This window comes from Bidens hawaiensis, unplaced genomic scaffold (genome assembly GCF_021521415.1).
Source record: "Bidens hawaiensis isolate Kalapana, Puna unplaced genomic scaffold, B.hawaiensis_p1.1 tig00419642_1, whole genome shotgun sequence".
NCBI lineage: Eukaryota > Viridiplantae > Streptophyta > Magnoliopsida > Asterales > Asteraceae > Bidens > Bidens hawaiensis.
The window spans coordinates 93,011-120,453 of NW_027504921.1; the positions used below are offsets into that span (position 1 = coordinate 93,011).

The 27,443-nt window shown below is 37.9% G+C and overlaps 1 protein-coding gene and 2 pseudogenes across 3 annotated transcripts; all 3 read right to left on the minus strand.

The window, feature by feature from the left end:
* LOC143609468 (ubiquitin-like protein 5 pseudogene) lies at positions 1–278 on the minus strand (annotated as a pseudogene).
* Positions 279–2,324: 2,046 nt separating this feature from the next.
* Positions 2,325–9,175, minus strand: LOC143609470 (uncharacterized). Of its 2 annotated transcripts, XM_077084218.1 has the most exons (17): positions 8,997–9,175; positions 7,775–7,878; positions 7,589–7,675; positions 7,392–7,467; positions 7,231–7,305; positions 6,907–6,960; positions 6,754–6,813; positions 5,826–5,942; positions 5,643–5,737; positions 5,336–5,541; positions 5,101–5,198; positions 4,352–4,455; positions 3,850–4,246; positions 3,673–3,755; positions 3,431–3,593; positions 3,280–3,350; positions 2,325–3,163 (listed from the first exon to the last, which is right to left on the minus strand). In XM_077084218.1, exons 1-17 carry the CDS (start codon positions 9,033–9,035, stop codon positions 2,590–2,592), a joined length of 2,403 nt encoding a protein of 800 aa, XP_076940333.1. In that variant the 5' UTR covers positions 9,036–9,175; the 3' UTR covers positions 2,325–2,589. The 2 variants fall into 2 exon arrangements, with proteins under 2 accessions (XP_076940333.1, XP_076940334.1); XM_077084219.1 differs by lacking the exons at positions 7,392–7,467; positions 8,997–9,175 and having other exon boundaries at positions 7,775–7,820.
* A 4,017-nt stretch (positions 9,176–13,192) lies between these two features.
* Positions 13,193–27,417, minus strand: LOC143609469 (homeobox-leucine zipper protein REVOLUTA-like; annotated as a pseudogene). Its single transcript, XR_013149425.1, has 19 exons — positions 26,643–27,417; positions 25,787–25,946; positions 25,608–25,690; positions 25,450–25,527; positions 25,267–25,362; positions 25,071–25,186; positions 24,933–25,023; positions 24,699–24,854; positions 24,537–24,610; positions 24,332–24,438; positions 24,052–24,235; positions 23,785–23,972; positions 23,627–23,707; positions 23,398–23,532; positions 23,238–23,318; positions 14,073–14,314; positions 13,889–13,994; positions 13,668–13,817; positions 13,193–13,586 (listed from the first exon to the last, which is right to left on the minus strand). The product of XR_013149425.1 is annotated as a homeobox-leucine zipper protein REVOLUTA-like (transcript).
* Between the last annotated feature and the right edge of the window lie 26 nt (positions 27,418–27,443).

Below are 27,443 nucleotides of genomic sequence, written 5' to 3' on the forward strand. Positions count from 1 at the left end.
CAGTAAAAACATAACATGGGGAAGAATGGAATTAAGATGATTAATATTAATATTAGTTAGTTGTAGTAGAGCTCAAGTCCCATGCCGTCATGAATCTCATAATCCTGGAGAGTAATGTGATCCTTATAAATAGTGTACCACTTCTGATTCCTGATCTTATCGGGCCGGGTTCCGGTCTGAGCAGCCACAAGCTTTTTTAAGTCGCCAATGGTGTCGTCCTCGTTGCATTTCACTCGAACCTTCTTCCCTAGCCTGTCGTTCAATACCACCTCAATCATCCCCTTTCTTTTATTTTAACACCAAATACTAACTAGCCTTGTTAGTGAATATTAATATTAATATTGATATGATTGTTTTGAAAACTATCAGAACCGGGATTATGTAGGCGCATAAACGGGTCTGGAATCCTCTGGAGACTTCTTGTAACGTGACATGTTTTTTTTTCCTTTGTTTTTTTATGGTTTAGAGTTTTCTAGTAACACAGTTTTTGGACCGTTACTAAACACTACCAACTGCCTATTATTATTATTATTATTATTATTATTATTATTATTATTATTATCAGATAGATCAAAGATATAGTTAGGTCATATGTAATGGGGCTACAATTTGGGCGATTTTGGGCACGAACACCCCCCCCCGGCGATTTTTGGGCGAAAATGGGCGGGGGCGAGTTCTTCTCGTCGCCTAGAAGAAGGGGCAAGTTCTTCGTGGTGGGGCCGGCATGTATGGATATGTGAGTGTGTACATATATATATATATATATATATTATACATATATTATTATTATATTACTATTTGTAGCCCCTACACCATTGCACCCCCAAAAACAAATTCTCACTCCTTGCTGACTGGGCGTCACACGGCGCAAAACGCCCCAATTTGTAGCCCCTCCACTACGCATAGCTTTAGGTTAAGTAGGGTTGTTTATAAAACATTGAAAGAGACTAGACCGTCTAAACTAAACTAAATTGATAGAACAATAAAACAAACTATTTTGTAAGAGCTTTCAACGAGAACTTACCTTTATACTATGAGTAAAGAGACAAATCCATATGAAACCTTTGGCTTCAAAAACCTTTCAATAAGACTCACATAATATCAAATAAGCCCAATCAAGTGACATCAAAGTATCAAACGTTGGTAGCATATAAAGTTGATTAATATGGAATGGCAATAGATAAAGAAGCATTAACACCATGACATATAAAACAAGTTCTATACACTCTTCTAAAAATCCATAATCTTAATCTAACACTTCCAATAAATCATATCCCCGATCATGTCCTCATAAAGGTATCCTCATAAAGGTACACATCTAACAAATCGTGTTTTAGCTATTCATCCCATATCAATTTTGGTCTTTCTATCTTCAAAGTCAAATAAAACTGGATCTCACAGTTAGTTTATGGGGCACAAAAATAAGAAGTGGGAGAAGGATTTGTGGTCACACGAAAAACTCTTAAAAATAAATTCAAAAAAGAAAAAAAACAATAACAAAATCATAACTCAAAATATGATTAAAAACGAAAAAAATTTAAAAAAAAAAACTAAAATGTTTCCGCCATCATTCTTATTCAAAAGAAAATTAAAAAATTGACGAAAAGACACAATGACGAAAATGAACAAAAGACACAATGTAAAGAAAAAAAGACAAAATCAATGACGAAAATAAACATAAAACATAATTTTAAACAAAATGACACAATGATCTTTTTTCGCTCACCATTGTGCTCTTTTTTTTTAAGACGAGAACGAGAAAGATAGTGGAAACATTTTTGTGTTTTTACTTTTTTCGTTTTTTATGAAATTTTGAGTTATGATTTTTTTATTAATTTATTATTATTATTTTTATGAGTTTTTAATGTGGCTACAAATCCTTCTCCATTATTCTCATTTTGTTTCCATTTGTAGAATAAATTCATCCATGATATAAAAAGTATATTTAATTATAATACGCATAGATTGTTTATTTAACCGAATTTATGTTCTTAGTTTTTCTTAAAATATAAAATGTTTAATCTATCATCAAGCATACCATTTTAGTAAACTTGTGAAAACTATAATCCCATAAAAGGTCAAAACTAATTTGGCCAGCCCAATTATATTCTGTCGGTTTGGCTTACTTTCTTTAAAATCCATAGTTACACAAATTAAATGTAACAGCTAATTTGGTTCGACATATTACTCATGTAACCACCTGTTATTTCTTTAAGAATGTGCAGTAGAAAGCTGCAAAAATCACTGAACGTGCTGTATCACAATTGATTAAGCCGTTACGCAATAACAGTCTAATGTATCACAATTCTCTACCCAAAATCAGTTCTATATTAAATGCCCTACAAGAAGTGATTCCCACACAACAAACTGCTACTGTAAATACACCGACTGCTACAAAAAAAAGTACTGATATACCATCTCCACAATATATGTAACAACAAAACTACAAAACAAAAATCTAAATAATATCTATAACAAATTTGTAAGTAAAAACAACAAACTCGTCTCAACTCTGAAACAAAACTATACTATACATATCATCTGCTGCTGATGGGCTGCATTTATTCATCAGCAACCAAGACCCTCAACTCATTCTGTAACAGAAACCTCTTGGTCAACCTTCCAGTAGTTAGAGTCGTTAAACTCGCTCAACTCAGACCCACTTTGATCCGGGTTCTCTTTTTTCGGCTCATTAGGGCCCACCTGTGTTTTTAAAGGCCCGGCTTCTCCAACAATACCCTCCTTAAGGGCCTGATCCATGGCCTTCTCGGAACCACCTTCTAATTCATCTTGTTGGCTTGAATCTGGTGATGGGTCCTCCGCCAAAGAACCGGGATAAAGAAACGGGTTCACCCCTGACACTGAAACTGATTCAGGCATGGACCTATCTGCACTATTTTCCTCAGTATTGGAGGTTTCTAAATTTTTATCAGTTATTAAATTGTCTTCGATAAATGGATTTCCATTGTTGGAATTCTTGTTAGCAACTAACTCCTCATCCTCCCCAATCACCACTTCACCGTCACTGCTGTTGTTACCACCGTTTGATGTGCCATTTAAGTTGATCTCGTCCATCTGTTCACAAAGTGACGGGGCACTCGTTGCCACATCATCGCCTGTTCTCTCATCTTGGAAAGCAAACCAATTGGAATTTGTAAACATACTGCTACATCAACCAAAAAAAAGTAACTCGGTTAACCCATGATGATAATAACAACAACAATAATAATAATAATAATAATAATATATAAAAATAGTAAATATTTCTTAAGAGATTACCTTCCTTGGTCATCACCCAACCTCAAGGATGATATGACAACTTCAGCAGATTCATCATCAAAGTAACCGTCCTGAAAAAACAGGATTAAACCATAAATTAAATTGTGATCACGTATATTTGCTGAATTAACAGACCGAATTCAAAAATTACCTCATCGTCTCGATTAAGTGTATCAAGACCCTCTTCACTTTCTTCATTGTCATATATGCTGTATCTAAATGCTTGACTTAAATTATTTGCTAGAGCAGCCACATCATAGTCTCTGTCATCCTCGTCACTGTCCCTACTTCTGTCTTGAAGTGCAGATGGCCGACTGAAAATATAGCATTTTAAACATAAAATATTATCATTAAGAATCAAATATTTCAACCAGATGTATAAAAGAATCATACCCGCAGGCCCACCGATGCACATTTTCAATAACATTACGTTCTTGTAGAACGGTTGTATGCCACTCATTCCATTCACTATTTTCCTAGATTACAAAGAAAGTAAATGTTCCATTTGAGACCCTTACAATTAATAAATACAAAATTGGAATAACTTTTATATATGAACTAATAGTGCACCTTAATATGTGTTTGGATGCGAGTATCATCATTTCCAAGCTGCATAATCTTATTAGCAATGCGAGTGATATGTCCAATGTTCCCAACCCGCGGTGCATTTCTCCCAGTAGCTGGTAAAGTTGGATGCATAAGTGACAGTATTATTACTTTTTTGAGTTGGGTATTCATATAATTAGTTTGTGGCTTTGTGCAACCTACCACACTTTTATGAGACAGATTACCATCAAGTACCTGATTAAGTTCACCAGAAATGGTAGAGCAGTTCTCTGTTTGAAGAATCTTTGTAATCAAATCACAATCTTGAAATAGATGATGGACAATGGTGTCATTTTTGCTTTCCAGGCAAGAATATATTATACTCTCAACATGATGATGCAAAGCATTATTAAATGGGTACCTATACGAGTGAAAGAGAAATAAAATCATGCCTCGTTTCAACTGCATTCAGCCATAGTCGACCTTTATTACAGTCAACTTCATATTATGTATAAGGGAGTCTTACTCAAAGAAAAGATCAAGAACCCTTTGAATGGTTCCAGAGGCAATTAATTCCTGTTCTGCAATTTGATTCCCAGTCTTCAGTAAAACTGCAATAAACTCCACAATCTGCAAGCAGGTAGATATCAAATTTGAAACCGATATACTTTTGGTATTCCCTCCAACCAATCACAGTTTTCCTAGCTTATTCAATTTAAGATTATTAAAAAGGACCATTTCATCCTTATTTTTTCTAAAACTTTAACTTTCATATATGCCAATTTTTAACTAATAGATCATTCTACCCCCTTTCAGTTACATCATGTTTCTATACCTGATGAGTATTATTTTAATATTGCTCGATGTCCTCTCATGGTTGACGACAATAGAAGCATCTCTCGACACTTCTTCAAAATTGCAAACCCTTTGAATGTTTATTGCATTTAATAGTCTGCACTGTAAACCATTTATCGCATCTAATCGAACATGGGTAGTATGATCATTTACTAATTTGCTTTTAATTAATTGGGTATATATGATATACCCACTACTTTGTAAGGCATATATGATATTTTTAGTTTTATCATTTACTAAATTGCTTTTAATTAATTGGGTATATATGATATATTAACTACTTTGTAAGGCATATATGATTTTAGTTTTACGTGGGTATATATGATATTTCAATATTTGTAAGGGTATGTATGAAATTACCCCTATTAAAAAAGATCTTTTCTTTTCCATTATTACAAACAGAAAAGAATTAAAACCAACCTTTAAGCGATGTTTCCCTAGAGGAGGCTTCAATAGACCATATGTAGTTGGCAAAACACTCTCATCCAGTGACACATTCAACAGCGACAGCAAGCCACCTAAAATCATAACGGCAATCAGAGAAGATTTATACAATCAAAAGAAAATTAACAGTTCATACAGAAGATGTCTCATTCCTGTAGATTGTATAAAATTCATTTGAAGAGATTACTAGAATGGTAAGTACAAAACGCACCAAGTTTTGGCAGCATTGCATCTACAGTCTCCTGGTTTGCTTGCAAGGGCAGTTCGTATACTTGTTGCCCTTGAAAAGAATTAAAGAATGATGAACGAGCTGATCTTTTAGGGTCTAACAAGGATATACACACAGTTAATGAGTGAAAAAGTCCAGATTTTGAATGTGAATCTTCCAATGCATGACCAAATATCCTTGTAACATAACTGAGAAATAATGAAGAAATACACAACACGAAACAAAATCTTAGTCGAAAGCCATTAACGACGGGAAATAAAGTAGTAATTATGTATGATGTCACAAAAACCTTGAACTAGAAAGTTTAGAGGCAAGTGGCGATGGAGCACTTCGAGTTATAGCACATAAGGTTTCAGCTGCATTTGCATGTACCTCAGGAGGAGTCTGAAAAAAGTGAAGGAAAAAAATTATAGCAAGCATTAGACATGGCTGACATGCATATTTTCATACATTTAGAAAAAACTCTACTCACAGATGGATTGAGTTTATCAACAATCATCTCTAACATATTGCTATCCGCCAACCATTGCATAACTTCTTCATAATTGGGATACATATTGTCATCAGCTCCAACAAGTCTCACCAAAACCTTGTGTATAAGGAAGTAATATAACCAATTAATCACCAAGTAGCGTGATCATAGTCACATAAATCGCGTTGCGCTCCGGTACGGGTACGCGGTTCACTAGGCTAGACGAATTCGGTACGGAGGGGGGTAGGTTCATTTCGGTACGACGTACCAAGAAGTGCGGTTCTAGGGAATTAAAAAAAATAATATATAAGTTATATACCTTTCAAAAAATTAAAGTTAGTTATTTAAAAATATAATTTTCACTTTATTATTTATATATATACCCAGATATTCAAATGTAATTTTATGAAATAGCTATACTATATTGTAAAATATAAATTTGTGTAGTAAAGTATAGGGTTATATTTAATAAAAATACAAACTTGAGGGTGAAAATTGAAGTTTTATGAAAAAAAAAACTGCAAAAAAAGCAGCGGCGCTTCACTATCGTTTTAGGATTTTGGTCATGGGAGCCAAATCTGGAACCCAATTCACTACCAAATAAATCCACTGTCCCTATAGCGATTTCAATTGAGTATAATCGCGAATTCATAATCAATTAGAGCGACGGACCAGCGTCAATTGGTTCGCAAATTAGGGTTTTATGGATCAAACCGTACCGGATAATTGGTTCGCGAATTCTCCGGCGACCGGAACGCCGGCGAATTGCGATTGGATACACAACGTACCCATTCGAAATCGTGGGTCTGTGAGCGATTTATGTAACTATGAGCGTGATCATAAAGCTAAAAGTCCAATTTCACATGCCATTAATTCAATCATATAGTAGACAGCTAGACGCTGCAACCTGAATAAGAAATTTACTCACCTCTTTTATTGAAGTGATTCCTATTAAATCAACGAGCTGCTGGAGAACATGCTGATGGGCCTGTAGCGTATACAATTATATACCCAATCGTATTTCCAATATGCTAAAATAGAAAACCATAAATGCCAAAAAGGTATTTAGTGATTCGCTTACTTGAACATAATTCATAAGTGGAACCGTCTTCCGTAACATGAGGCATATCACAACCTACATGAGAGCAGATAAAAATCTAAGCAATCTGCTAGAAGTGTGCCTGACGAATCAATGATGACCATCCACTAATAATACTACTAATGGCACGGATATTAAATGAGTTAAACATAATGACACCGATAATAAATGAGCTAAAAATGGCATCAAGTGGGAACCTTTTATGGCCCGTGTATATATATATATATATATATCCCCATACCAAATATTACAACTGATAATGTACCGGTAATCTAGGCAATAAAGATGAAGCTTATAGAAACATACCTTGCTGAAGTACCCCGCCAGCAAGGCACCATGTGGATGAGTTGGCTCCAAGAAGGAAAAAAGTAAATCCATTAGCTGCAAATTTAAGAGTGTCAAACTGAATAAGATGAACATGTAATCAATTTCTATAAGCTCTGGCAATCATAGAAAAAATAGTGCACCTCCTCTTCCTCGACTAATGTTTTGAAGATTACATCAATTTCACATGTAAATATTTCGGAAGCAACAAAAGGAAACCTGTATTATGAAGAAATATCAGTTAATACAAAGACATCGAATTCCAACGTATAAAGAGGGTAAGAGAAAAACAAAGATAGAAAAATAGCAGAACGATCAAATAATCAAAGTTTCCACCTACTTGAATGTGCGTTTGCTATCAACAGACTCCTGAGATTCTTCTATGATATACCTCAATAGCTGTTCAACCTGGGCTCTGTCACGAAAGCTGCATAAACAAGTACTGTTTTTAGTAATATTCTTAGTAAATTAATATAGATAGTAGTGGCAAATCGCTGATATTAAATTACTAGCGAAGTATTATTACAAATTAATAAGGCGGCTATTCAACGTTTTGCATTCTTGAATTATATCTTCTTCATCCAAGAGCTCTTCCAACGTGAAATCATCCTTGTCCAACACCGACTCAATCTAAATCACATGATAAACCCCTTGTTATGCTTGAACGGCACATAAAAAGGTTGTTTAACAACTTGCAGAGTAAAACAGTGTGATCTTTCGAAACTAGATATGTGGTTCTCTAAGAAGAAGTTTGTACTAACATGCCCGAAGTATAATCCATATGTTGTTACATATAGTCGATCATAATCAACTACATACTTAATTCCTTAGGCTTGAATGGCACTGATACGAACCCGTCTTAAGCTGAAGGGTCCAAAGGAGACAAATGGCTGAGGACATTGAACAGTCTACGTAACCACAACATATACAACTACAATAAGGCTTATTTATATGTTTTTATTCTGGTTTTTGGGATATCAATGTTTATGTTTATCAAAATCAGGGATTTTATACATTGTTTAATCGGAAACCTAATCCTTCTCGTAATTGGATTAACCTATCAATCTCATCTTTTATTTTCCGGTTTCTATCAGGCACACAAAAAGGTTGTTTAACAAGTTGCAGAGAAAAAAAAAGTGTGATCTTTCGAAACTAGATATATAGTTCTCTAAGAAGTTTATACTAGCGCGCCCTAACTATAACTCCATGTGCTGATATATAGTTTCTAATAAATATCAATCATAAAGCACAATCAACTACATATGCCATTCCTTATATACATGTATCAAGCGGATGATAGAGCTGGCAAAACAGGTCTTACCATGTTAAACACGCCAGAGAGACGACGTGACCAACACAAGTGTTAAACATGAATACGACACGTTTAACTACTTTATACCTCGAGTCTATAACACAGTTGTACGTATCATGTACTAATAAGTAGAAACGATGGAGCCTAGCCTACAAATTTTAATTATTTAAAAAAAAATAAAATTACACAGTATACTTTTTATTTAACCGGTTTAATCGTGTCTTAAACAGGTCAGGAATTGCTAGCCCTAGCTGATGTCTAATACTTATTAGTATAACACATAAATACAATAGCTAGATCCATTAAGCAACAGGTAAACATTCAAACTCATAACAAAAATCATGCATAACTGATAACAGTAATACTTATATATATCATTCACAATTTCAATTACATTAAAATTAACAAATAATAAATGAAATTAGCGGTAACTTACAGGTGAAGAAGCAGATAGAGCAGTAAGCTTCCAAAACATGATTAGTTAATATTTGGATCTGCAAGCACTAATTGACGGTTAATTATTATTGAATATAAACCCTAAGTTATGGATTTTGGAGGTGAACGGTGTGTTGTGTGGTCTCTAATGATAAAATGAGGTCCGGATAAATAAAAGTTAATATTAATATTAATATTTATCTTATCAACAACAATAAGATATGATGACATTAAATAGTGATGACGTGGTTTTACGGATCACCTAAAGCGTGCTTTCATCAGTTCATGGTTCATACCGTTTCGCTCTAATCAAATATTATTATTTTATTTTATTTTATTATGTATAGTAATAAATCATGATATAAACATGTACACTTGTAGACACATATGTCGTTATTATATTTTTTTTTATGTATTAGATTAATAGCTAAACTTATTTGTCAAAAAAGGTATACGTTTATAAATAGCATGTAACACACATTTCAATACTCATTTGTTAACTTATACATCAAAATAATTTTATCTTAGACTTTCAAAGCATTATAATATCACTCATTCTAAACAAAATAATTGTTCAAATCTTTTGTCATGAGACTTGATATTGATCAACCTTCCAATAGTAATGTCATGTAAAATACATTTAGCTAGGGGTATTATAACTAAAAAAAACTTATTGATAGAGTGATAAATTGGTTATTGTTCCAAATCACTAACCCCGTAAACTTTTTAACATTGAGTCATAGAACCAGCCCACCCTAGCCTTCATCATCCAACCGCATCATCTCCTAAATTTTCCATTGTTAGACCTATAAACAAACCAAACGCTCTAGTTTGTTTAACAAACAAACAAACCATGATTTAATTAAATGAACAAAAAACAATTTTGTTCATTTCTGTAAATGAAAAGCAACACCTAAAAAAAATAACAGACACCTTGAAGCTACACCAATCGTCCCAACTGAAACTAAATAATCATACAGTAAACAAAACCGAACAACTATGAAAATCTTAAAATTCGGGAATCAATTTAACGTCCGGTTTAGCAATTTCGAAAAAACTATCCAAGTATCTTTTTTTATTTAACGGCGTAGCTAACCCATCTCTTAAATAACATTCATTTTGACCTAACCCATCTCTTAAATAACATTCGTTTTGACACCCCGCGACTTGAACCCACGCCCTTCAAAAAGGCAAAGCCTTACCACGCCCTTTAAAAAGGCAAAGCCTTACTCGCATTTTTCTTTAATACCGATAGGCCAAATTAGAGGTGGACAACAAAACCGGTTCCTGGAACCGGTTCGACGGAACCGAACCGGTTCCTACCCGTTTTTCGTAGGAACCGGTTCGGTTCCGTTTCAACCCGACGATCCGGGACCGGTTTGACATGTTTGGAGGTGGACCGGGTAGGAACCGGAACCGGTTCGGAACCGGTTATAGCCGTTGGAGTGGGTCTAGCCGTTGGGAAACGGTTTTATGGCCGTTTTTTGACCGTTGGGGTCAAAACTGGCCGTTTTTTGGCTCCCCAAACACCCCACTACTAGTATAAATAGGTATTTGGTGTAATGGGTTCATCACAACACTCAAAACGCAAACCCGAACGCAAAAAAATACAAAAAAACGCTATTACAACGTTCTGAGTTCTCTAATCTCTTGTTTTCTCTTCTTCTATATTCATATTTGTTGTTATGGCTGCCTCACAATCATCGGTTGGTCAAGGTTCCACCGCCGGACCAAGTTTCGTTCGTATTGTACCTCATAATCGTAATCAAGAGATTTGGTGCAATTGGGATTTGGTTGAATTGAGTGACCATTCATTGAAGGCTCGGTGCAAGTTTTGTGGGATTTATTTAAACCCACTTTCGAATTCAAATTTGAAGAAACACATCGAAAGACCGTATTGCAGGGCGTTGAAACAGAACGTCGAGTCGCAACAAACGCAAATGGATAGTGAAGGCGGAATATTTACATACCAAATTGATCGAGTTCAAGATCGTATGGCGAAGTTTGTGATTCAAGAAGCTTTGCCGTTTAGCCACTTCGACAACCCTCGCTTAACCGCCATGATTCGAGATACGCTTCAACCACAATACACTCACGTAAGTCGTCATACTCTTAAACGTTATTGTTTAAAATTGTGGAAGAAGGCCAAAGAGGTACTAATTGCATATTTTGAAAATATAAATACGGGAATAAACTTAACTACTGATGTTTGGTCGGCTCCACATGGTCTACCCGAATCTTATCTTTGTGTCACCGCTCATTGGGTAGACCCGTCATCGTGGGAAATGATGAAACGCACCATTGCTTTCGAACTCTTTGAGTATCCACATACGGGAGATAATTTGTTTGAAATTTTAGATTATGTTATAAAAACTTATAAACTAGAAAATAAAATATTTTCAATTGCATTTGATAACGCGTCGAATAATACATCGGCGGTTGATAAATTAAAATTAAAATATACGCCGATTTGCAATGGTGTATTTTTTCACTCAAGGTGTGTTGCACATATCATTAATTTAATCGTGCAAGACGGACTTGCTTCGGATGAGGTTACATCGGTTATAAACGATTTTAGAGTAATGCTACATGAAGTTTTTAAGAAAAGTAAAAAAAGACAAATGGATTATATAAAATTTTGTAAAGATACGGGAAGAAAAGCTTTGGGAGCTAATTGGGATGTACCTCATCGATGGAATTCCACTTGCATAATGTTTCAAAGTGCTTTGAAACAAAGAGACACTTTGCAAATGTTTCATTCTAGTCTTGCCGAGAATGATTTGGCAATCCCCTTTTCAAATGAGAAATGGGAAATTATCAATGACTTATCGACTTTTCTTGAAGTTTTTAAAACATCAACTACGAAACTATCGGGAACGTATTATCCGACAAGTCCCTTGGTTCTTTCGGAGTTATTTTTAATCGTTAACAATCTTAAAGAATTTGAAAATAAAAGTCCAATGTTTTCAAACATCATATTACCAATGAAGTTTAAATTAAAAAAATACTTTCTTGAATTGCCACCGATTTTTACTTGCGCCGCCGCTTTAAACCCAATGTTAAATGTTACGGGGGTTGAATGTGTGATAGACGAAATTTTTTCAGCCTTAGATATGCATGAAGTTGACCCAAACTTTTCAACAGAGGCACAAAATGATTTTAACTTGAATTTTAAATTTATGTATGACTTTTATATAAATAAATATGGGTCAAACATACACATGCCTACGCCGGGGGGGTCTTCATCAAGTTCAAGTGCTCCTAGAGTACGAGACCCCATGATTAGCCTTATGAACACCGTTCGCAACGTAACGGCTAAAAAACAAAGGGGTAACACCCCTTCAAGCGAACTAGGAAGGTATAGTGCATATGATTTCTCTACCGGTTTATCCGAAGAGGAATATGGCACTTTTGATGTTTTGGCTTGGTGGAAGGTAAAGGAAACCGAGTTTCCGATTCTTGCCACCATGGCCCGTGATTTACTAACCGCCCAAGCTTCTACGGTAGCTTCGGAATCTGCTTTTTCTCTTAGTGGCAGGGTAATATCGGTGAGAAGAACAAGACTGAATTCGGAGTCGGTGGAGATGTGCATTTGCTTGAAGGATCACTTGGACTCAATCGATCGTGTTCAACACGTAACCACTCTGGAAGACGAAACACCACTTGATGTTCGAGTGCACGACGAACAAGAAGGCGTTTCTACAAGTAATTCTGATGAATAAGTCGCCACTCAATAATTACGACGAACAAGAAGGCTTTTATAGAAATAATATGTCACAACTTTATATTTATAAGTTTAATGTTTTGTTAGTTTGTTTTTGAATATTTTAAAACATGTAACCTTTTTTTTTGAACTCCTTAAAGTAAATAAAATGAATTTTATGTTAATTGTTTTTTTTATTTAACATGTTATACAAATACGAGCAGCGGAAACGAAAAACGAAAAAAAAATTTATTTTTTACACTGTAACCGGTTGGAACCGGTTACAGTGTAAGAACCGGTTTAGGAACCTGTCAGAACCGGTTCCACCGGTTCCGGGTCCGAGGGTTGGGGAACCGGTTCGGTTCCCTAACCGGTTCGAACATGGAACCGGTTTAAACAGTGATGTTGACTAATAGAACCGGTTCTGAACCGGTTCCGGTTCCTTTGACCAACCCGATTTGATCACCTGTAGGCCAAATGCCCTTTGGTCAAAGTATCCAAACATGATTTTCACTTAACTTGCAGCCCAACCCCATTTAAAGCCCAATAGCCCATTCCCAATAAACCTTTTAAGAAATCCAACTAAAAACCACATTAAATTAAACAAATCCCATCCATCACTTCAATTCAAACTTCAACATGCTCTCAATTCACTCCACCGATTTAACACATTTTTTACATACCAAAACCGGGAGCTCCAAACCGACCCTACCCGCATACATTAACCTTAACCATAGCTCACACAAACGACCAGTTCACAAACGAGAAAGCAGGGCAATGGACTGTGGTCTCATGGGCAGCAACCACCTTCCACGCTATGGCTTCTTCATACGAAATGTGGCGTCCCATTGTCGACATGCATATCCCACCAGGCAGATATGCAAAACCCTGAAAAACAACAAACCTACATTTTCACATCCTGAAAACGGGCCAACCCAGAAACAAATGGGTTCAGGCTAAAAACTATACCTGTTGCATTATCTTCGCAAATTCTGGAAATAGCGCTTTCCGGCCAGCTTCATCAAACATTTTGTCTAAAGTGATGTCTTGTAACGCCACCAGAGTCGTTTCCAGCATGTCGAGCCCTGCCTGGTTGGCGAATATAAAAACCGGAAGCGACTGCAAACCAAAACTCACAAAACTTAGCCATCAAATAAAAAAAAGCATCGAGTGTGACATGAACATAGTACCTTTAAAGAACAGCACAAAATGGCATCTTGATGCTGCCAAAGATCTTTCAATAACGAGTCCCCAACAACCGAACCAGAAGTCAGCAAATCCGAACCTAGATGAAAACTGATAAAAAAAAACATTAAAATGCGTTTATTCATGTTTTTGGAACTTTTAAGGTTGTTTTGAGATAAACAAACTTACGTGTAGCTTTGGCAGATCCATTGAGCGAGAGTAAGTGCTTCGGGTGAGCTAGGAGACAGCTTCGGGGCCAGTGACGGGCTCACTCCATTAGGGGATATAGCCATGGCAACCCTCTGAACCGAGTTGATGACACTACGAACGTACTGTCGAGCCATGGTTGCCACACTATCGGCTAGATTGTTCTCAAATGGGAACTGGAACGCGATGGTCAGGACCGATCTCATGTTACCCGATGGACCGTGTGTTGGTGCATAATGTCAGTAGTTCATTAACCAGTTAAAGACAGGCTGTGGAAGCCTCCACTAACATTTGGTTCTTTACAAGTTACTTTAACTGGTACTGTCTGAACAACCTCAAAGTCAACAGATTTCTGAACACTAGGGTTAAAAGTGTAATTGTGATTATAAGGTGGTGGAACCTCATGATAACCGATTCCTCCTCTCTTAGCAGAGGAACCTTGATCACTAACAAGGTGATCAAGAATAGCAGAGGAATTTCTGAACTGCTCTAGTTTTCTATTCAGTTCCACCACTTTTACCTGGTGATCAGCAATCTGTTTTTCTCTATCAGCAATTAGTTTGGTTTTTTCTTCCAAAACTTCATAGCTTAAATCAATCACTTCAATTTTTTCAGCAAGTTTTGTTTTTAGACTTTTAACATCTTTTTCACAGGCTTTTATTTTGACTTTATAGCTATTTTCTCTTACTTTTGTAAAATGATGATCTTCTTTTAGGGTTTTAAATTCAGCATCCAACCTAACATACTGATCGGTTATAATTGCTAATTGCTCAGACAAGTTTTCACATTTAGAACATGTAGGTTTAGAACATACCTCGGAGAGCTGGTCTTTAACATCTGCCATGAAAGCTTTTTCTTCTCCGGTAACCTTCTCACTTTCTTCAGTTTCAACCTTCGCCAAATTTGCCTGCTCAAAAGTTTCTTTAGAATGCAAGTTCCAGTTGTATTCACCATCTCCTCTGGAAATCATTGTACTATAATCTTTAGAACCCCCACTTTGCTGTGTAGACCTACCCTGACTTCGTTCCACACGCTCATTCCTGCATTCCTTTGCAAAGTGACCGTTTTGCTGACAATTGTAGCATCTTACCTTTGTCTTGTCAAACCCTGGCTTTCCACCGACAAACTTTCTTCCGGTCTTTCTCATAAACCGCTTCACTCTTCTTACGATCATAGCCATCTGTCATTGCAAATCCATTTCCTCCAGATCATCAGCATCAATCTGGTCATAGTCTTCATCCAACACAGCTGGATCAACAATCTTCCCTTGAATGTAGTTCTCATAGGAAGCAATAAAAGAAGCATAGAGACCAAACTGCTCTTCAGCAGACTTGACACTTATAGGCATCTTGGAGTAGTTGTTGCTGGGAATACTTGGAGAGTAACTACTCTTGCTTACCTGGGGTTGAGAACCACTCGATCCACCTGCTACATAGCAAACATCACCATTTGTGTTGACTGACACATGACCCTCATGTGATGAGTTTGCGCCCGACTCTCCCTTCGAGTAGTAGGCAGCAGATTCAGTCTTCGATCCTGAGCTAGTGTTGACTTTAGCTCCATACATACCTGGATCTTGAACCTGATCCATAGGTGTCTCTTTTCTGACCATGTTAAGCTCAAAGGTTCTGAGCTTGTTGACTGCCGTTTCTAGATCATATGTGGGAAAGTCTTTGTCTTCCCTCATCAGCACAGTGTACATCTCCCATTTTGGTGGGAGAGCATCTAGAAACTTCTCAACTATTTCTTCTTCTCGGTAGGAAATTGAATAGTTGCTCAATTCAGTCATCAGATGGTAATATCGAGTGATAATATCATCTAAAGATTCATTCTTCAAATACTTGAAGACTGAGAACTGGGTTTTGAGCAATTTTATCTTTGAAGCACGGATTCCTACATTCCCTTCAAATCTGTTCTCAAGAGCTTCCCAAAGCTCTCTTGCTGACGTGTACTTTCTAAACGTATGAAGGATCTCTTGTGGAAGAGCCATAGTAATAGCAGCATGAGCCTTGCTCTCGACCTCATACATCTTTTTCTCTTCTTCTTCCATTTTGCTATACTTTTTGATTTGATCACGACCTTCATACTCCATAACTGGTGGAATATAACCATCCTGGATGCATACCCACATCTTCGCATCCTGGTATTTGACGTATTGTATGAACCGATCCTTCCATGCAACGAAATCGGTTCCCTTCATCAATCTTAGGGCCTTAGTAGCTGACCCTGCTTCAACTTCCATCTTCACTAACTCAGAGATGTTAATCGACGACATCTTTCCCGAAAAGTAAGAAACCCGAAAAAAAAATCAAAAAATTTTCTGAAAAGTACTGTCGGCGAAGTTACGGATAACTTCGTTTAAGCCTTAACTTCGCCGCTGATTAACTTCGCTGAAGAACTTCGCAGATGATTAACTTCGCTTAAGGTAAGCGAACTTAGGAGGTAGGCGGACTTGTAGAGAACTTCGCTGAGTTAGGCGAACTTGAGAAGTTAGGCGAAGTTGTGGATAACTTCGCTTAACCTTATATCTTCGCCGAAACCCTGCGTATCCTGACGGCAACTTCGCCTGATGAACACGGACGTTTTTGCAGATCTGAAATCTGGATTTTACGAGGTTTTTGACGGTTGCAAAGGCTTGAATACGATGGTAGGAGGTAAAATTGACTCAAAAACACAGAAAACACGTCCCGCGAATAGTCGAAACGGGACGATTTCTACACCCGCGTGAATATCCCAAACCACACAATCGAGCAAAAGCTCTTATACCAATTGTAGGTTCCCTGGACGGATCGCACGAGATATCTCGATCAACTCAGGTGCGGAATCCCTGCGTAGATCGTTACGAATATAGAACACGAATTACACGAAACGAACACACGTTATATAATAACTCAAACACGTGATACGATATCACTATTACAGACTCTCGTCCTCACGTTACAATGAACTTGATAAACTACTGAAACGAACAACTAACTGGAACTCAACTCTAAGCTAGGTATATAAATACACGACAACTTCGCCTGGCATGTTCAGGCGAAGTTGTCCATAACTTCGCTTGACTAACAAGTTCGCCTGTTAAGCGAACTTGTCAGTAACTTCGCTTAAACATACAAAACATAATTAAACATTACAGACTCGATTACAGACACTAGACTATGAACTACTGACATTATGCACCAACAGACTCCCCCTTAGCAGTAGCTTCATATCTTGATCTTTAAGCACTTGTCTTGTAATCTTCAACCTTGTATCTTCACGCATGCACTCCTTCTCTAACACAAACTGACACAACTCTTTGATACTTACTCGCTTCGTCCTTCCAAGCAGGAATATAAAAGATTTTCTTCTCATTGAGCACCTGCAGATCAGCTTGCGATAAGTTTACCAAATGCATCGGATCGTAAACTCTTAGGAGCTCTTGTTCATCCTCGTCTTCCATCACTGCCTCTGCTGTCTCACAATCCACAAACAACCACTTTAGGTCTTTAAGCACATCCTTGGGCATAAGCTTCATCGGTACTTCTTTCAAACACCGGATACAATTTTCCCAATAACTCTAGCCATATTATCGTCACTCTGATTGATTAACCCCAATCTGGCTAAGTCTTTCACTTCACATTCCGGCAGTGTATTCAACGACCTTAACATTCTTTTAAAATACTGAACGCCGTCATACCGTTTAATCACAAAGAGCTTCAACTGCTCATCATAGATCCAGCAAATAATCCCTTTCTTTGCTTCAGCATAGCCTTTAATATTGTAACTCTTCTTAAACATTGTAGGGACCGCCGGTTTCTTCGTTTTGACGAACCACTGAGCATAGCCTTCCTTCCACCTAGGCTGCTCTTCCCATTCAGTCTCATCGATTACTGTCTCATTACCTATATCTGCTTTCTCCACACCTGGAATGTCATGCTCCACATTCTCTTCTACTATTTCACCTTCTTCAACATCTTCTTCAATCACAATCTGAGCACCAATCTTTTCAATCTCTTCGACTGGCAATACATCATCATCAAACAACACATCATCACTAAACATATCATCTAATTCTTCAAAGCATCAATCACATCATCTCCCATTTCTTCATCATCAACCATCACCACTTCATCACCACCAGAACTGCCAGCCACACCTGCAGACTCCCCCTGAGCTGTGGAAGTCCCAAGAGCTTGAGTAGTTCTTGGCAACTCACCACCTGCACCTTTCGATGCATTGGGATCATCGTCTCTATCATTTCTCTTCTTTGTCCTTAACTCGTCGCATTTACAGCCTGTCTCTAGTGTTCAGACAGTACCAGTTAAAGTAACTTCTATCATTGCTCAGACAGTACCAGTTAAAGTAACTTCTATCATTTATCTTCTTTGTCCTTAACTCGTCGCCTTTACAGCCTGTCTCTTCTTTTGACTTCTGAAAATGTCAAGACTTCTCAATCATGGAGTAAGAAAGATAACGTGAATCAGATGAAGAGTACTTACAAACTTAATCAGACACTATGGGTCAAGGTCAATTCGGGGTGACTTGGGAAAAGCCAAATACGCTTTGAGAATATATAGGAGGCATCATAATCTCTGAGTTGTTGCTCACTTAAATTTTGAGGCATAATTGAACCTAACTCGTATCACAGAAACGATGAAAACCATCTTAAGTTATTTACCTGCTTACAACCTGTTTCTTTATGTCATAATACAGCTAAACACGGATCTATGTGACAGTCACGTATTTAGTATGATTCCTGTTCGGATCTTTTCTAAAACGTAGTAATCCCTTGTAAAGACTGAAATTTGATCCCTTAAACTTTAATTGTTAAAGTTTTTTTTTTATGTAATTGTATGCTTTTATATCTGGTTACTTAGACTTGATCGTGTTATTTAATTCTTAAAGGGAAGTTTAAAACTTAATTGCAAAATGTTCAAACTATAGGGGTTTATTTAGTAAAATCGGCGAACTTGTGATTAACTTCGCCTGCCCTAGGCGAAGTTATCCACAACTTCGCGTGTGTAACTCCGCCCCTATATAAAGGAATTTTTAAGGTCAACAGTTTCATTATTTTCAAACTCAGCGAACTTATCCTCCGTATTTATCGGCGAACTTATCCAGTTTTCTGGCGAACTTGTCGTTTATTCCGATTCTTTGTTCTTTTTCTCAGTTTCCGTTACGATTCAAGGTTCGTGGTGTCATTATATCGTATAATCATTGCTCTCCGATGTTAATCAGTGGTCGTTTTGACCCGGTTATGGACCTCCGACCGTCGGATGTTTGAACCCTATTTCAAAACTTGTCTCTACGTGGTCATGTACGAACTTATCGTCCATATTGTCTTAACATCATGTGTTTCGGAACCCTCAATCGTCAAACTAACCTAAAACATCAGATTTTTCGAAGTTTGAATCTGCTTACTGTCGCCTATTCAGATTCAGGCGAACTTAATGTTTGGGCGAAGTTATCCGTAACTTCGCCTGAGGCTTAAATTCGCCTGAGGCGATGTTGTGGTGAGACGAAGTTAACATTAACTTCGCCTGGACCTTTTAACTTATTAGTTATCAGACGAACTTAAAGATGAAGCGAAGTTGTTCCCAACTTCGCCCCAACTTTAACTTCGCCTATACAGATTTTATCACAACTTCGCTCATGGTAACAAGCGAACTTGTGTTATGCCTTAACGTTTATCTAACTTGGTTCGTTTGTTGCAGATATGGCTGCAGTAGCAGGTGCTGGAGGTGCTGGAGAAGATGACGGAGATAATCAGAGGCAATTCTTCCCGGGTCACAATATGTATATCACCTTAGACCCGGAAGCGAACGGAGTTGAAGATTACCGCGAGATAATCACTTTCCTCCTTCGCTCGAGGATATTCCATGCAATCACTACGACTCTGCCGATTTCCTTACCCAATATTGAGGATTTTTGGCAGACGGTGCAATACGATTGCCGCGTTGAGCCCCCGGTTATTCGAGCAACCGTCAACAATCAAGAAGTACAGTTCTCTTCTGAACAAATACGGGTGGCTTTACGTTTTGGAGAGGAGACTAGGGATGACCCTACAGAGTTTTTTGCTCCGTTTCGCGATGGAGCATTTCTACGAATGGGCTATTCTGGTCCATTGGGCGTTACACAACGGAGGAAGGGTTTCCTACTTGATCAGTGGCGCTTCCTCATGCACGTAATGATTGTCTGCATGTCTGGGAGGAAGGCGGGCACTGATAGTATGGGTGCGACCATGCAGTCAGCAATGACTGCTCTGATTTATAACAAACGTTATAGCTTTAGTCAGATGGTCTTTTACGAGATCGATAGACAGAGAAGAGCGATGGCCCGTGAGAGGTTCATCATGTATCCAAGATTCATTCAGATGATCTTGAATCATGTTGCTCCCACGTTGCCTCAACGACGTCCAATACGATACGTGGAGAGTGTGAGCAAACGTATCTTCGCTCAATGCCGAACATCCAGTGCGAGGAGCAAGCCTGAACTGCGTCCAAGGCATACTCCACTCTTTGGGTACTTAATAAACCCGGGGTATGTGCCAGCTCGTGGGGATGAGTTCAGAGACCCGGCACCACAACAGGCAGGAGCATCTCAAGCTATACCTGCTGCTCCTGTTGTGTCACCGGAGGAGGAAGTGGACCTTGATGCAGAATTCGGAGGTCAAGGATTCTTCGATATGGATCGAGTGGATCCAGAGGAGAACGTTCAGATCCCAGTTGAACGTGTCTCGACTGTGCGTATTACTAGAGCAGCTACGACGGTGGCTGACTCATATCTTGATGATGTTATGGATGAGGCGAGAAGGATGTTGGTGACTCAAGAGAGGACGTTTGGAAAGAGAAAGAGGACAGCTGATGATAGTGAGTCAGAAGAAGAAGAGGATATTCACAAGTTGATTAGACGTTCAAGACGGGAAAGGACAGGTGCAGGTATGGGAGCTGGAGAGACTTCAAGAGTTGTACGTTTCGCTCCGCCCGCACTGTCAGGTATGTCGATTGTTCCTACATCACTACAGGTCACAAGTTTAAGCGCCGCGGATGTTCCCGTGGTGGCTACATCATCAGCTTTCGGCATTCCATCTACTACTTTCCAGAGGACGACTCCGGAGATTGTGTCTTTACCACCTCCAACGCTTACTCCTTCAGAGGTGGTTGCACAATTTGTAGAGTCCACAGTCGTTGCAACTGCAGGGTTGTCGGTCACGATACCACCTGCGGTTACGTCCACAGCTGCTTCTGATGTCCCGGTTTCATTCGAAATCCCTGCTGAGTATACTCAAGACACATCTCACATGAAGTTTGATTTCGATGCAACCCTCTCAGACTCGGAGAGAATAGCTGCACTTGAGCGGGTCGTGGCAGAACAATCAAGGGTGAATCTTGTCCAGACCCAGGCTATTCAACGCCTAGTAGCAGAAAATCAACTACAGTCGTCCCTCCTGGTTGAACATGGGAGAATTATAGATGCTATGAAGGAGTTCTTGGCATCTCAGGGGGAGACAGGCTGTAAAGGTGACGAGTTAAGGACAAAGAAGAGAAATGATAGAGACGATGATCCCAATGCATCGAAAGGTGCAGGTGGTGAGTTGCCAAGAACTACTCAAGCTCTTGGGACTTCCACAGCTCAGGGGGAGTCTGCAGGTGCGGCTGGCAGTTCTGGTGGTGATGAAATGGTGATGGTTGATGATGAAGAAATGGGAGATGATGTGATTGATGCTTTGAAAGAATTAGATGATATGTTTAGTGATGATGTGTTGTTTGATGATGATGTATTGCCAGTCGAAGAGATTGAAAAGATTGGTGCTCAGATTGTGATTGAAGAAGATGTTGAAGAAGGTGAAATAGTAGAAGAGAATGTGGAGCATGACATTCCAGGTGTGGAGAAAGCAGATATGGGTAATGAGACAGTAATCGATGAGACTGAATGGGAAGAGCAGCCTAGGTGGAAGGAAGGCTATGCTCAGTGGTTCGTCAAAACGAAGAAACCGGCGGTCCCTACAATGTTTAAGAAGAGTTACAATATTAAAGGCTATGCTGAAGCGAAGAAAGGGATTATTTGCTGGATCTATGATGAGCAGTTGAAGCTCTTTGTGATTAAACGGTATGACGGCGTTCAGTATTTTAAAAGAATGTTAAGGTCGTTGAATACACTGCCGGAATGTGAAGGGAAAGACTTAGCCAGATTGGGGTTAATCAATAGGAGTGACGATAATATGGCTAGAGTTATTGGGAAAATTGTATGGAGAGAGAGTATAAAAGAGAAGAAGTTTGAGCTGTTGAAACCGCAGAAGGGAAAACTTGTTGAAGACAAGGATAGAGGTTTGAGAGCTGATGGAAAACCTTGGATGGTCGTGAAGTATAAACCGATCCGGTGTTTGAAAGAAGTACCGATGAAGCTTATGCCCAAGGATGTGCTTAAAGACCTAAAGTGGTGGTTTGTGAATTGTGAGACAGCAGAGGCAGTGATGGAAGACGAGGATGAACAAGAGCTCCTAAGAGTTTACGATCCGATGCATTTGGTAAACTTATCGCAAGCTGATCTGCAGGTGCTCAATGAGAAGAAAATCTTTTATATTCCTGCTTGGAAGGACGAAGCGAGGAAGTATCAAAGAGTTGTGTCAGTTTGTGTTAGAGAAGGAGTGCATGCGTGAAGATACAAGGTTGAAGATTACAAGACAAGTGCTTAAAGATCAAGATATGAAGCTACTGCCAAGGGGGAGTCTGTTGGTGCATAATGTCAGTAGTTCATAGTCTAGTGTCTGTAATCGAGTCTGTAATGTTTAATTATGTTTTGTATGTTTAAGCGAAGTTACTGACAAGTTCGCTTAACAGGCGAACTCGTTAGTCAAGCGAAGTTATGGACAACTTCGCCTGAACATGCCAGGCGAAGTTGTCGTGTATTTATATACCTAGCTTACGGCTTAGAGTTGAGTTCCAGTTAGTTGTTCGTTTCAGTAGTTTATCAAGTTCATTGTAACGTGAGGACGAGAGTCTGTAATAGTGATATCGTATCACGTGTTTGAGTTATTATATAACGTGTGTTCGTTTCGTGTGTTCGTGTAATTCGTGTTCTATACTCGTAACGATCTACGCAGGGATTCCGCACCTGAGTTGATCGAGATATCTCGTGCGATCCGTCCAGGAAACCTACACCGTGGTTTGCTGACTGGCCTACTTCTAGGCTTGAAGTCAAGTCAAGGGTCCGGTGTGTCGTTCCTGTTGCATCCTTTGGGTCACCCTGGTCAAAATATGTTCCGATCAACAAAAGTCAACAAATCTTACAAGTTATAATAACCGAGTGAACATGTGAACTCAACTGATTTTGGATCCAAAGGAATGATACGGAAACCAGATGGTATAAGAGGCACATCGTCTGGAAACATTTCATCAATTGGCGCAAAAACAAGTTCAGAACAAGCTCCCACTGCATTCTCATCGATTCCGCTGCATAACTATCGAAAATAATCACACCATTAAGAACCATATTGATTAGTCTGATTTACGTCTTTAACGGATTAATGAAATTAATAGAGGCTGATTAAGCACGTGTAAGAGATGAATGTCTCTTGACACAAAAGGATCTTCTTGACCAACTGCATGACCTTCAAGTCTAATAACTTCAAGCATCTGCAGATAAATCAAACCTTAGATATTATCAAGCATTCGAAAAATTAAGAGAATGGTTTTTAAGTGCAAAAAGTTACTTCTTCATGTTCGATTGTCAGGCCAAGTGGCATGATGATCTGGCTACCAGTAACCCTTGTGGGCCGCATCCCTTGATATCCATACGGGCTAGCTTTCACTGAAGCAGCTGAGTAAGCATCAACATTAAAATCAGCCTATTCTGATCGATGCTCCCGTAGAAACCGACCAATGCAGCTGGAGGTACATTCTGTAAAAAAATTGAAAAAATAATAAATAAAGAGTGACGTTTATTCATATATTTTCACTAAAAATCAATATACGCTCACTTGAAACAGCATCGAGGCCTTTGCACAAAGAACGCCACCAAGAAACGAGAGGGAATTGGAAGAATTAGTTGATGTGCTAAGATGTTTGGTTGAATTAACGGAGACTATCACATCTTCAGCACCATCACAGTTCATCAATGACCATCCGTCATCATTAAATCCATTAATAGCATCATTGAATCCTCTGATACACCGTCATAACAAATCATTCATTAATTTTGACTTTTTCATTCTCAACCACAAGATTTCAACTTTTTCAACATTACATAAAATAATCTACCTGCTTAATCTTTGACTTAGAGTCCGCAAAATGGCCGGTTGCCTTCCAAGTCCATAAACAACTTCTCCACTCGATTCTTGAGCTATTTGCCTAATATAACGCAAGGCCTACAGCGAAAAGAATTACTATCATTTATGTCACATTAAATAACTGGTTGTAATAAAACAAGTTGATAATAATCAGATGATAATAAGATTCTACTCACTGCAATGGTCATCTTCTGTGCTACAACTTTAGAAGATTCATAAAGTGGGCGAATAACCTCGGGGCACTCCATGGCTACAAAATGAATAACGGTTTTTAAATAATTTTCCTTAAAATTGGCTATCTATAAAAAAAATAAGAAAAAAAAAAGTCTTGTTGTTACCTCAAGGTTAAGGTGGTCAACTATGTGAATTATAGAACCGCCACCGTCACACGGCCTAATCAGGTAGCCACTTGGAAGCATTTCCCCTCTTACAAATTGGGCGGTGGATGCAGCATTCGGGCCACCACTAGAGCCTGAAAGAGACCTCTCGCACACCTTAAAGAACAACATATGCATCATAAGTAATCTTTTAATAAAAACAATAGTAAATTGTTAATGGTTAAATTAGCTTACCACAAGACTGCCGTTTTCTAAACTCGTAGTGTATCTCAGAGTCCAGAAATCCCGTGCTGGAGCCAATGTGGTTGGAGCATAAACCTAAATGAAAATTTAAAGACCAATTTAACCAAAAATAATGTGCTACATAGACATTAAAGTAACTGCAATTCACCTGTAGTTCCACCGTTTCCGGCAGGTAACATCGTGAAAACTTCAAGATTCCGGCAGTCTCGATACCAAGATGTACGGTCTTTAAGGATCTCCACAATCTTAAAATAAAAAATTGAACTATTGGAATCAGACTTCAAATTAGCTTCTGAAAAAGAATATAACCATATATCGGTCTTACCTTTGTGGGTTCTAAACTTACAAGACCGCAGGCTCTAGCTGCCACTCCACTACAACCCTGTGAAATGGCAAAGATCCCAACCGAATCCGGACCAGGCTGGAACATAACCAACAAAAATAATTTAATAATCAAAATACAAATTTATATGTATATATAGTTGTTTTGAGAAGAAATAACAGGAACCTTCATCCCAGGCATCTGGACCCAATCAACAGCAGTTCCTGGAACTCTGTCAAAGTTTCCTCTGCAATCGAGAGGAATCTAAAAGATGCACAACATGTAATAAGATAGACGAAAAATGTAAATAAACAAATAACTCAAATAAATTGTTATAAAATTACCCAGCTGGGTTATTAGCATCTCGAAGAGAATGCTGGGGAGTGGTAACCGCAGATTCACAGCTCGCATCAGTAACAGCTGAAGCCTGCAGAGAATTACACAAGATCAATAATAAAAACTGAAAAGAAAAAATTTAATTATATTTAAAAAATGTTAAAATATTTTACTAGTAACAACTTACAGTGTGCAACTGTTGGCGCATATACCCGTTCTCATATACAAGCTGAGACACCTGTTTCTGCAGCCGATCATTCTCCTCCATCAACAACCTGTTCATGGCGGACAATTTTCGGTTCACCATTTGGAGTCTAGAAGATTCTTTTCTCTGTTTCTCTCGACATCTGATTCAGAAATAACACAACACAGTTCAAAGATTAAAATAAATCACCTTAAAACTTATAATCAATCAATTACATTTCAACAAAGAATGTCAAAATCACTACTTTTTTTCCCATCATTGATTATTACCACTAACAATCTTGAAATCCTAGTGTTATTTCAAAAAACATGATTACAAGATCAAATCCAGATATACAACAATCAACATACAGCAGATACATAAACTAAATGGATATTAAAGAAAAGCCACCATTGATTGCTTATAACAATCTTGAAATCCTTGTGTTATTTCAAAAAAACATTGTTATAAGATCAAATCCAGAGATCAGGCATATAGCAAACACACAAATTAAATGGATTAAAAGAAAAACCACAAACTTTAAGAAATTACAAACCTCTGACTCAATAATCAAGTGCATGGTACTAAATTCAACCAAATTAAGGATCTTTGTGCATCTAATGACAAGATTAACAACATATGTAATCAAAATTAAATCTTTTCAAATCCAGAGATCAAAACACAGAAAATACACAATTTAAATGGATATTAAAAGAAAGCCACAAACTTTAAGCAATTCCAAATCTCAGATTCAAGAATCAAGTGCATGGTACAAAATTCAACCAAAAAGTAAGGATCTTTATGCATCTAATCACAATGTTTGGCAACATATGTAATCAAAATCAAAGATTTTCTTCACCTGCGGTTCTGAAACCAGACTTTGATCTGTTTAGGCTCTATGTTGGACAAAATAGGGCATTCTCTGATCAACTGTTGCCTCTTTAAAGAACTAGGCTTTGGACACTCTGCATACACCCTCTCTAAAGCTTCAACCTGTTCAACAGTATACCTTACATACTTCCCATCATCCAGCTGGTGTTTCATGCTGCTACTGCCACTGCTGGTCTGTTGATGTTGAACAACCATAGCCATTATTATTTATTATTATTAATATTATTATTATTATCCCAAAGTGGTGTTGAACACCTCAGATGGTGTGATTTGTTGTGGTTTTTTAGATAAATGAGGTAAAAGAAACAAGAGACAAATTATCACACAAAAAAAAGAAGAAGGGCTTTGCTTTTTTGGGATTTTCAGTTCCAGTTCATTTCATACATCCAAGTTTTGGAAAAGGGAAAGTAATATATGTGACTAATATACAGACAAAATTTCAAGGTTTTTTTTCCCAAAAAAAAATACTGCTTTTTTTCTTTTTTTCAAATTAAATTTCAAAATATTTGGAAATATTGAAAGAAAGAGGTAACACCCTCTCTGTCTTTTTTCTAAAACTAACAAGAAAATTGATGAAATATTGAAAGAAAGTGAGAATCTTGAAGTGGGTTAATATGGGTTTGTTTGTTGGTGTGAAGAATAAGAAGAACAGGAGATGAGTGAGAGTGAAACCCTAAACATGTTTTTCAGTTGTTGAGATGAAGGAAGAAGAACAAGTATGTATTTAGATATATATATATATAGAGAGAGAGAGAGAGAGAGAGAATGG

Bases quoted from the DNA above. Each gene is read 5' to 3' on its own strand.
- LOC143609470 (XM_077084218.1), bottom strand. From the start codon at position 9,035: ATGTTTTGGAAGCTTACTGCTCTATCTGCTTCTTCACCT. The intron at 7,676-7,774 runs GTAATAATACTT...TTGTTTATGCAG, and splicing joins AATAGCCGCCTTATTAATTT to CTTTCGTGACAGAGCCCAGG. The intron at 5,542-5,642 runs GTTTTTGTGACA...ATTATTTCTCAG, and splicing joins TCTAAACTTTCTAGTTCAAG to TTATGTTACAAGGATATTTG.